The sequence below is a fragment of the Anguilla rostrata genome, chromosome 11 (assembly GCF_018555375.3).
Source record: "Anguilla rostrata isolate EN2019 chromosome 11, ASM1855537v3, whole genome shotgun sequence".
In the NCBI taxonomy this organism is placed as follows: domain Eukaryota; kingdom Metazoa; phylum Chordata; class Actinopteri; order Anguilliformes; family Anguillidae; genus Anguilla; species Anguilla rostrata.
In genome coordinates this window covers 5960004-5972320 of record NC_057943.1, presented here as the reverse complement: position 1 = coordinate 5972320, position 12317 = coordinate 5960004, and the positions used below count along the sequence as shown (strand labels likewise).

General features: G+C 41.5%; 1 protein-coding gene across 3 annotated transcripts in view; it reads right to left on the bottom strand.

Moving 5' to 3' along the window:
• Positions 1 to 9250, bottom strand: part of spen (spen family transcriptional repressor) — a 48267-nt gene extending 39017 nt beyond the window's left edge. For all 3 annotated transcript variants that reach the window (XM_064300712.1, XM_064300714.1, XM_064300713.1), the window contains exon 1: positions 8830 to 9250. In XM_064300712.1, coding sequence (XP_064156782.1) covers positions 8830 to 8912 — 83 coding nt within the window. In that variant the 5' untranslated portion in view covers positions 8913 to 9250. The remainder of the gene's footprint in view (positions 1 to 8829) is intronic.
• Positions 9251 to 12317: the final 3067 nt, after the last annotated feature.

The following is a 12317-nucleotide window of genomic DNA, read 5'->3' as shown; positions in this document are numbered from 1 at the left end:
AACAGGCACGCGGAACACCTCATTTAAATGGGCGAATAGCAGCACACAACTCAGCACACACACATACGTTCTTGGGATCAGGATTTGGGGGGGGAGGTGAACTGAGAAAACTACATTAACTTCATGAAACTTTTAAAAGCTTGGTCACAAAGTCTCAACATTCCACACAAGTCATCTTAACTCCGCAAGCTAGTTTCACGCAGTCCGTGATGTACAGTAACCGACTGCAAATGTCTGATATCCTTCAGCAGCAACATCTCAGGCTGGTCCTTTCATATTGCAAAACCGCATTTATGTTTGTGCATGACAATCTCAAAGTGAGGACATTTTCTGGGCTGGCTCTAGGCCCTGTCAGCAATGGACTGAGCTAGTGCAGGATTTTGATGATGTCACACACTTTTGCAGGGTACCAGTAGACAGACAGCATTGCCTTGAGCACGATTTATCCAAGCAAGATTTATCATCTCAAAAATCTCAAAATTATAGCAAGATGCTGGATATCTTTTTTGCAGAAAAACTAGTTTTAACTTGCGTCTCTACTTTTCGCAAACAGGCCAACTGTGTGTGTGTGTGTGTGCGTGTGCGTGTGTGCATGCATGCATGTTTTTCCACAAGCTTCAGCAAAATCTTTGAATAAAAGCAAGATATACGCGCCCTGGTGTTACACGGGCTTAAGGAGGTACGTTTGATTCATGCCGATTAATAAATTTGTGACCGACATTTTGCTGAAGGCTTTTTCATGGTTCCATGTCATTTAATAAAAATAATAATAAAGGCTTCCATGGCTTTTTGGCCAGCGTGCGCTGCTGCCTTTTGTAAATCTTAAAGCTCTCTGCAGTGAGGAAGGGGGTGGGGGGGGGGGATAATCGGCTCATGCATCACCAATGAGCTGCCCCTGGGTGATGCATGGCAACCATTTGCACCAGCGTGCTCACCACGCATCAGCATAGGCCGAGATAAAGGGATTTATTTGGCCAATTAATGAGGGGTAGGGTTTAGGTGGCCAAATTTTTAAAAGCCAGGTTGGAAATATTGGCATGAGGAAACCCCCCCCCCCCCCCCCCCCCGACACTGTGCATGAAAATAAACACTGTACCAATGCCGTTCAAATTGTTTTAAATGTGGTGGTTATTGGTCAACATGCTGGTCTTCAACCTCCCCAGACACTCCCACGTCACTCCCCTGCTCACTACCATCCACTGGCTGCCTGTTATAGCTCGCATCAAATTTAAAACATTGGTCCTAGCATACCAGGCAGTCAAGGGATCAGCCCCAGTATACCTCCACAAGATATTCAAACCCTACATGCCAGCCAGACCCCTCCGTTCCGCTACCTCAGGACGCCTGGCACCTCCCCCTCTTCGCACCTGTGCTTCCCGAACACGTCTCCTGTCTGTTCTGGCCCCACGATGGTGGAATGACCTCCCCCATGGAGGTCAGAACAGCTGAGACACTGACCCACTTCAAGCGACGACTGAAGACTCACCTCTTCAGGCTGCACCTCTCCCCATCCCACCCTACCTCCCTGTAAATGACTGTAAGCTTAGAGTTGTAACTAGGTAGCTGTTTTGTAGGTGACTTAGTTAATGCACCTGTCTTAACTACTGCTTGTATTTTTTCCATAGACTGCGTTGTTGCCGTTCTCGTTGTTAGTGTTAATCAGTTTAACCTTCAGGGTCCAAGTTGAACTATGCGGTTGTTCCCTGCACTTGGACCGGTACTTCTCTCTAGGGGTTTCGAAAACACTTGTTCCTGGTTATGGTCATACACTTTGTTGTACGTCGCTCTGGATAAGAGCGTCTGCCAAATGGCTGTAATGTAATGTATCACTTTAAAAGTTTCACAGCATACTGCATGAGGTTTAACGCCTCATGCACTAGAAACCACGGCATTACTAATTCTGACACTAACGCCCTCGTACCAAGACAGCCCAGGACTGTCAGGTCTTGGGGGCTTTTTAGCATTATATTCTACACAAATTCATCCAGGGGCCTGTATCGTGAAGCAGGATGACAGAGTTAGCTGGATAACTGCACCGAGAAAAAACCTGGAAACCCCTTCAAATCTGGAACATGGACTCAAGTAAACAGAGCCCTTCTGGGTTTTACTCAGCGCAGTTATCCAGCTAACTCATCAACCCTGCTTTGTGTTACTGGCCCCAGGTCAAAAACAACAAAGTTCTCTTTTTTCCCGAATGAGCTGAGAGGCTATCCAATATTAAAAAATCCAGGATAAAGAAACAGTTTTAATCTTAATCTTGCCCATTAATCAGAGACAGAAAATTGGTGCGTCAGCCATCTATTCCAATTTCATTTCCAAATGGGGTTCACTTGATCATACACACCGAACTAAAACAACCCCCAACATTAGTCAAACCGCAGATGAAAAGGCTAATTTTCAGAAGGATCTGCTCCGTCGACAAGTGGCTTGCAGGGGATGTTTCTCAAACTCCGCCCTGGGTAATTTAAACGCTGCAGACACCGAACTTGCATTCTCCTCGCGTCAGTCCTCTGGCTCGTCTCCAAAACCATCTCTCTCTCTCTCTCTCGCTCCCTTTTCACTCCCTTTCTTCCTCTCCCTCCATCACACGGTCTCGCTGCTCAGCGGCAATTCACCACACGCACACCAGGATTTAACTATGAGGCTCACCGAAACATCGGAGGCAAAAAGACTACTTTTTTTTTTTTCCCCCCAAAAATCCACAACACTGACAACTCTATACCATATTTGCATAGAAATTGCCCTAATTGCAGCGGGACAAAGCAGGCAAGATTAATCCTTTCTGATACTGAACCTGAAAGCAGTCGATTTTACAGTGGATAATAACCCTGTAAAATCGAGACCAACCCTTTTCCTGGGAAAAACCTGCCCCTGGTCTTATGCACGCATATGCACCTACTCAGTTTTCATGAGCCATGCATGTATAGCTCACTAGGCATCGGCAAACCTGGCCAGCTCTTACCAATGTCCAACACAAAAACAATCACTGAAGTCCCACATGCCATGCAATTCCCATTCCTAAGGTTTATTCTGGCATTCTGATTCTAATTATATTCTTATCAGGCTCACTTACGGTAAACGCAATAAAGGGGAAATTTAAATGTTAAAATTTTATGCATTTTACCAAGTCGCTAAAGATCAGGAACTGTATCCAAAACCGCAACATCTGTTCGAAATGATCTGGAAGTCCGTAACACCACACCAAAAATATACCGTACACACCAAACAATATAACAATACACCAAACAATAGAAATCACTCTGTTTATAATTTGCTCTATGCATAATATACAAACCAGCCTGTTTGCCAGGTCCACTGGCTCACAGCCAAATGTGCATTTGCTGAAGAGTTTACTGGATATTGCAGGGCAGTTAGTTTCCCCCTGCACAGCAACACACACAGCAATGCATGTGCTGAAGAAGCTCAAGTAAAAGAGGCACGTTCTTCAGCAGGCTAACTCAGGCCAATTCCAAACAAAACAAAAACGGCTAAAAAGAAACCAGATCCGTGACTTTCTGTTTTCACTAAAGCTTAGACAGAAATGCTAGTTCTCAGTCTTAGAGGGCTCACGCCAGACTGGAAGAAATCCTACTTTCTCCACATACAGATGACTGAAAAAGAGCCAGAGATGTAGAACTATTCAAGGCCAACCATCACAAGGAAATGTGCAAAACGAGGGGGGGGAAATAAATCAACTATAATATGGATTTGTCCACAGTATGTGCATTTCGACACATACTCCTTACTGGGTAAACAGTGAATCAGTTTGACTTTGTGTCCTGTTTGTTGTGCAAAGACAGGCGAGAGAGAGATGGCTGCGTTTTTCTCTCTCACACATGACGCTCTTGGACAGTCGAACAGAGCGGTCCTTGTGAGACTTGTGAGAAGAAGCAGAAAAAAAATAAAAAGACTGAATCCGCAACTCACACCAGGCCCAATGAGCTTCTTCTTTTTTTTTTTTTTTTTAAATTTATTAGACACAAGGTTGTTAATAGTGTCCTTTATTGTGGGGCAAAAGGAGAGAGAGAATTTGCCGAGAGGCAAAATTCAAAGTATCCGATATGGAGGATAAGAGGGAGAAATATAGGCTGTTGGTATGCAAAAAAAAAAAAGCTTGTTGTTATACATTTTACAATGGAAAAGGCATAACTGGCATGATTTCTGAAACCATTACATGCTCATAGCATAGAACAATTCATCAATTAGAATAATCCAAAATTGTTTCAAATCACACAGAAAAAAAAGGGATTTTTAAAGCTTTTTATGGGCAATAGCCTACTCGACTGCACTTCATCCTCTGACCACTGTGCATTATGCACATCCAGTCATACGCCATATGCTCAATGACTGACAAATCAAGTGCGGTTGCATGACTTAAGTGTCGCTGCCGTCTCACACTTGCTATTGCTGCTCCTGTAAGTGCATAATATAATGCATCTTGTTAGGATGGCCCAAGACGCTCTGGGCAGGAGCAATTGCCAAATTAACGAATGAACAATCTTGCATGAGCATCCTTTTGGTGTAGAAGACATCCACGCGTTCTGGTAACAAACGGCACACCATCTTCAGGCTGATGGAAGAAAAGGTTGCGAAAAACTGAGGGATAACAAGGGCCTGGAAGCTTGAGAAAGGTAACAGCAGAACACTTGTGGAAAGGGTTAATTCAGTACCGCTGCATTTTTATGTGATCTTCCCTTCACTAAGCAACAGTAACCAAGCAACTCCAATGGAAAACCCAACACCAAAGCACTTGAAGAAAAAAAAAAAAAAAAAACAGCAACACATCGGGAAACGATGGAAATGTAACGGAATGTGCGATTTCCAATGAACAATACAGCACGTGACTTTAACACGTTCTTGTGTTTCGACATTGTTTTGCTTGTAGGAAATTATTAATCCTAAGGATGAAACCGCAGCTTCATTGCACTGTGAGAGGACGCAAAGCTGGACGACAGATCACTTTAATGTTACACTGGAAATCAGGCTTCCCAGTAGGGCATACAAATATGCATATCCGATATTAAAGACCATATTCCATCATATTCTATATGGCACTGCCCACAATTGCCGCCTCGCCTTCTACCTTTTCTAAACGGCCGTCTCCCTAAAAGGCATTTATAGAGCATGTCTTGTCAGTTCCTGATAAAATAGTGCATCCAGATGCAACACCGTTCATCCCACATCCAGGTAGCTTAAGTTATGATGCGTCCTGTTTTGGGTTTCAATATATTATTTTTAAAGTGATAACGTTTATGAGTGCGTGTATTTCTCTTAGTGTATGTGTTGCAATCAATTGTTGCATAGATATTTGTCGTATTTGCAAATACTGGAATACCAGGAACGGGACAAATGAATTGTCTTAATTTCGCATTATTTCTAATCCTTTATCAGCACACACGGAAACAGCATAATAAGTGGCAAAACTCGTAGCAACTTCGTATTTTACCCAAGCATTTTACTGCCTTCAAAAAGGGTACGTCTACAAAACAGACCTGTGCGCGTAGTCTAGTCGTTACTGTGTATCTATCTGCATGTGTGTGTGGTTTGTTTAACAGCAGAACAGTTCCCACACTGACTTCACAATCCTCGACGCCATTTTACAAACCCATTCACACTGCTTACTCACTGTCCCTTCCCCCATCTTCAATACCTTCCGCTCCCGCATTCTTCTGGCACGCTTTCGCATTTTGACTTTCTCTCGCTTGAGGGATAGAATATGCTATCCACGACCAATGCTTCGTGCAAAAAAAAAAAAAAACATTCAAGTGCTCTTCAGACTGAAACGAAGCAACCAACTGTACCATACTCGACACGTAATTAACCAATTTAGAATTTTGCATAAAAGGATATTATCAAAAATATCCCCTGATGTTTATAATATTTTTGCTAAATACAATTTGGCTATTCTATTGCTTAAATCGCCACTCATCAGTGACGATTTAAATAATCGAACGCGTTTTATCGTCGTCGGGACGAGCAAACCAAATATGAAATTGTTTACAATCAAACGGCCAAGTCATATAGCTTTACAGCGCCTAACCATACTACTAAATTTGTAATTACACCAATTCATCACTTTCGAAGTGCAACCGAAAATGATGCTCCCATTGCAAAGAGTCCAGCATTAAAAAGAGTGATTTTACTTTCGCTAAGTGACCATGGTAATTCAATAAATATGCAAATATAATCGCATTTTACCAATAATTACATAAATACAGTTTGCTATTAAGTGGGTCGATATTGATTATCCTGGTACTCGCACATTGAGAATACTTTTTCATAAATACACAGACCATTCTGTGATCGTCAGGACAATGCCCATGCCAAATGAATTAGGCTACCTAGTACGCAATGTGCAACAGCGATACGTTTTTCCCTTGAGTATAGTCTATAGCAGTGTCCAACCATATCGGGAAAAGGCCTGATGTGGGTGCAGTCTTTTTTTTTTTTAAGCCCAGCACCAAGATATCTGAATCAACTGATGAAGTAATCGGGGTCTTTAATCAAGAGGCCATGAGGAGTAGAATCAGGTGTCTTAGTGTTGGGCTAAAACAAAAACCTGCATCTACATCGGCCCTTTTCGGATAAGATTGGACAACCCTGCTCTATAGAAACCAATTGTATAGATTCACCAATGTAGTTTATTTGTGCTGACGGAGAGTATAATTATTCAATGAGTAGGTTACTACTGCTGTAGTAAATACTGTAAACCAACGTGACACACCGAGGTTAAACGGAGCTCATATCACGGAAAATGTTTCAGAAGACTAACAAAACAGTTAATCTCGTCAGGTCGCTCGGCAACATTTTCCCACCCTACGAAACCAGGCAGCTGGAGAGACAGCATTCAACAAGACTTCGGTCAGCGATCTGACGATGGAGCAAACCCAATCAAAAGGAGGGAAGAGATGTGCATACAGTACTTGGGATCGATTGTTGTCATTCTCTCCATTTCAGAGTCAGGTTAGTCTACACACAGGATTTCAGATTTTTTTAATCAATCAAAACAAATGTATCGCCTGGGCTAAGTCACAGCTCCACAGCAGTTTTTTACTTTATTTTTTACAAAAACCATAATTACAACAAAACATTTCAAGTATGCGATAAATAAGGACCATTGCCACTCAGTGAATGGGCTACCTTAATTATTGCAAACGTCAGGCATTAAGCATCAAAGTGATGTTTTTCCATTATTCAAAATGAAGCTATTCTTGCTCACTTCCTTGTGAACGACCTGCTTTGACTCCTTTCCATCGCTCTCAGCTGGATATGTACGTGTTAATCCATGGGAATTTTTTGGATCGATTTTTGGGTCGTTAATTTCTCAAAATAATGTTAGATCGGATCTGGGCCTCTAACCTATTTGTGTTTGCACAGAACTTTGCAAATAATGTTCTATTCGCACTGATGTGGCTAAAAGTAGCATATATATAACTAGCCAAGTTCATTTTACTTGTTTTACTTAACAAATCAGGTGGGAATAAGCAACCACACACCATTCAATTAATACACAAAACATACCGCGAGCTGGAACCTACGTCAGCACAACCCCATACAAGAATCACACCTGCAAATTGACCGCGAGGCTCTCAGCTTGGCAGTATTTATTTGGCGGTCTGCAAAGTTCAGCGTCGAAACTGACGTTGATGTCGCACTGATTTTGGTCTATCCATAGTGTAGAATAAATTCGCAACCAATTACGAAATTGTGTACGGTCTTGTACCTAAAAACAAACATATTTAATAGGCTATACTATGTATTAAACGTAAAATGAGGTACCTGGACATTGATGAGCATGAAGTCGGTATATCGACACTATTCCCAGTCTACCTGGGCACGGCAGAAATAATGGCTGGCTAACCGGCAAAACACGTAGCTAACTAAACTGGCCAGCAGCAAATAGGATGCACGTTTATTTTAGCAACATTTAATTCGTAATTTTGTCTAATAAAACTATTCATTTCAGCTAGCTAACTACTGTCAGCCAATGGCTCAAAAACTCTTGCCTATGCACCAGCAGTTTTAGGGTAGTTATCTGCTAGCTTGCTTCTTACCCAAGTTGTGAAAGCTCACCAACAAGCTAGCTAGTAAATTTCAACAGCAAAATGATTCGCGATCATTCATAATCACACAGCTAGTTGGACAGTAACTAAACAGCCTGCTAACATTTCAACTGAAATTACTGAAATGTGGTGTATCGCACATGTATGCAAAAACAAAGTTAGCGCTAGACTCGTATATTTGTTAGACTAGTTACTTTACGAGCTAACTAGCTAACATTAGTGCAACGAGTACAGTGAATCAACTGGTAGTACCTCAGATACAGCTTGCACATTTAACTGACCAGGTTAACTGAGCGAGAAACAGACAATGTTTCAAATGCTGCATTGCCGACTAGTTAGCAAACAAACTTAGCTAGCTACGAGTGTACAGATTGCTAGGTAGTTAGCTAACGTTACCCAACATATCTTTCGATAGAGCCCGGCGCTAGCCAGTTTGTACAGCTAATAATATTTTTGCGAACTAGCTACCAAGACAGCCAGGTAGCTAGCCACATTCTAACATTTCAGTCCCAGAACGTGCCTTGCCAAATCCTTTGCTAAATGGAGTAATTCCCATGCACAAATGTGCTTTTTACATCCACGTAGGTAAAGAACAATTTCGCTGTCTCCGTGCACCCACAGCTCATTCCTCCCAGCGAAGCGAGTAGCTGACCAGTTTGCTAGATTTCCATCCTTCTAGGCGCCGAGAGAAAGAGGCATCCGCTGGAGGTTAGCACGCTAGCTAGCTAGCCCGTTTTACAATGTGATTTTTGAAACGTTGACTCACCGTTTGAAATGTTCGATAATTTTCTCCTCTCGTACATTTTCGGGTAAATTCCCCACCCATAGGTGTCTGGTTTCCCGGACCATACTGTGCGTTCTTGTCCCCCGTTCATACACATATGTTTTATTACGTCTTAATCCTTGCCCGTTGAGTGTTCGCGTTGCAAAATGAGCGCCGAGAGATTTTGTGTACAGATCAACGCCAGCTTGCTCCGACCCGATCCCACCATTAGTTCTTGCGCTGTGTGTGATTCTCTGCTGACTAGGAGCGCGATCTCTGTTGACGGGGACGCGCTCTGTTCCAGTTCCCGTGACTGCGCGCGTCCCCGATACCACGCGACCTATGCCTTTATGAAATTATTTTCCTGCTACATAAAAGATGCTGCAATCTTGATTATTCGGACTTCAACAGCGCAGGCGTCTCCATGAAAGAAATCTCTTTTTTTCCTCGTGCGCATGCGCCGGAAAGGTGTTTGGAAACAGGTATGGTGAGGGGGAAGGGGCACAGCAAAACCCTTACTGTGCTATGGCAATACTCAGTTACCGTGAGAATGTAGTTAAAGAACAGCGTTCGGGGTGGGAGATAACCACTCAATCGCCAAATGAATATAACTATAAATTATATTAACAAAAACAGGCATTTTTCTTCCACTTTGGTCCCGGTTGTCGTGATAATCAGAAGACTATACCTTGGGCAGTGCAAAGCTGTGGCTCCTGGTGGTGCTTAACTCAGGTAAAGAGAACGGTTGTTGCAATGAGTATTATGAATGAAAGGACACACATGGACTAATGCCAACTGACATAGAGGGCCAAACCTTGGATTCTTTCAATCTCACTATCTACTCTTGTCACCAAATGGGCAAAAGGTTTCTATGAATCAGAGTTCAAATAAGACAAGAAATTCCCATCAAAAATCCCATCATAAATTTAGCAATTGTTTTACAAGCATGCATATTATTTTGTGAGCATTTCTTGAACAAGATTTTTTTTTTTAATTAAGTCTCTGTGAACTTAAGATTTTTGCTGCTGTTGTTAAAACATAATTGGAAAGAAAAATTTAAAAAAAAATTTAATTGTGTTTAGAAGCAACCAGCAATGATAAAGCCTGTTTTGATTCTTCAAAAGCAATATTTATTTATTTATATATTGCCTTAGTTTTTGGCTTATTCACCAGTGGTTCATATGCAGATTCAAGGTCATATACCTTTGTAAATTCTTTGTGCACAGTTTTGTTATAAGTGGGATAGAGGCATGCATATCTCTGTTAAAGAGAGAGTCTCATAGTGGCTAGTGTAAATGTGGTATACAACCCTGAAGCTACTGCAACGTTGGCTTGGAAATAACACATTTAGACCCCCTCTTTGAAGGATCTAAACCCTTTTTAATTGATTTATTAATTTTACAACGAAAAGGGTTAAACAGAAAACATTTTAATTGTAATCATATTTTATACATATTTAAACAAAAGAGGTGTCTGTCACCTAATGTTAATGCGAAAATGTAATCTGTACACACCATTTATGATTATTATTCAGATGAACCTAAAGAAGCATTTGTTAAAATGTTTATAGTTAAAAAAAAATAAACCTATTGTTCAAAAAAGTCCAGCCACATATATGCACTCTCTCTCTCTCTCTCTCACCCACACACACACACACACAGATTAACTGGAATTTTTTTCATTCGCTTTTTAGAGGCTGATAAACTCAACCTGAAAGAGAGAGACACCTCCAAACTTCATGCACACTATTCAACTGCAACCGTTGCTAGCTTTTCAAACTTTGATTAATTATTGATCACACAACTTCAGCATGATATGTGCACATCAAGGACAGTTCAACCAAAACAAAATGAAATACCAGATAACAGAGAAAGAACAAATAAAACTTCAATCTGAGCATGATTAAACGATGCTAGATGTCTTGCAATTTCGTTGTCACATACAGGATAACAGAAACAGGCATGAGAGCTCTACTTGCTGTACAAGTGATGATTCTCTATTTCTGCTATCTGTGCTTTGCTCAGAAGTAAATATATAAATCATGCGTGCTCTGGAAATTGGCTGAGGCTCAGACTGTTGGTTTTATAAACCATACGCTGAAACATAAAAAACGCGTTCAAAAACTGCTTGTATGTTACCTAAGACGAAATCAACATGTACACGTAACATCACATACGCACGCACGTATACATAAACTGTTCACTTGGCTGCTGTCAGTCAGCGCGCACCACATACCACGCACGCGCTACAATGCGGCAAAGCAGGGGAGCCGCAGTGGACAGAATGCGCATGCGTTTCCACGCCCTCCAATTTGCGGGTTGGTCGAGCAGGGAACGGAGCCACGGCTGGGTTCGAGTGGCAGAAATTTCTGGAAAACAGACGACGACAGGAAGGATGGAAAAGAGCAGCTTTCTGTCACTGAGGAAATTATACACAACCACCACAATGCTCTTCAGACAAAATCCAAACAGGGGAATACTTGGAGTTTATTCGCTTTCCACTCACGAATAAGATGTATACCTTGCATTCTGCAAAACTGCTGGTATCGCCATAATCATTAAAGAAACATTGAAGGGAGTAATAAAGATAGTTATAAATCTTTTCTTTTTGGAATTTATGGTGGAGATTTACTGCCTGGCTGTTACATAATATGAAATGGAACTACAACCAGACTCAGATGAGTCGCTAGCTAGCTACCTTGCTTGCTGGCTAAATCCCTCCATCCCACACACACGGGCTTGGTCTATGCGGGATTTTATTGAATTAACAACTTCGTCTTCTACCCCTCGTTACTTGTGTTGGAGCTATCACTGGAAGGACTAAAGAGTGAACAAATTGAACCAGTGGATTTACCTAACCATGTTTATCATCATCATTGTGGTTTAAACCGCCTGCAACACAGCAAAATGAAGTGACGTCCCCCATATGTAATTTAGATACACAGGATATGCAACTAGCTAACATTTTGTTGCCAAATAGTAACTAGGCTACGACCACGGCAAGCAATAGTTATGTTCCATGAAAATCGCATTAAGTTAATTTAGTAATTTAGCTCGTCAGACAAAGCTGGGTTCATTGAAAATCGCACTGGCTAAGTATAGACTATAACTTGTTTGTGGTAAAATTGCCAATGGGTTCATGGCTAGTAAGGGTAATTTACCATATTAAATTTTGTTTGTGTGCTATTTGGAATGATATTTCGAGTTCGATAACCTGTTTTCTTTTTGGGGTGTTGTAACATAAAACGCCATTTTGTATGGGCTGAAACCACAATGACTTGCTTACTTCGGCCATTTTGTATTTAGTTCAAGTACTATTACTAGTTCTCTGCGCGTACAATTGCCTATGCAATGCTGGTATGTTCGCGGATGTGTTAAATGGCTGACAAGATTTTTTTGCGACTTGTCTGGTTATCCACCAACTAAATTAGCTCGTTTTGCGTGTCTACATCTCCACATTTTCCGATTACTACGGAGTAGTAGATTATTCTA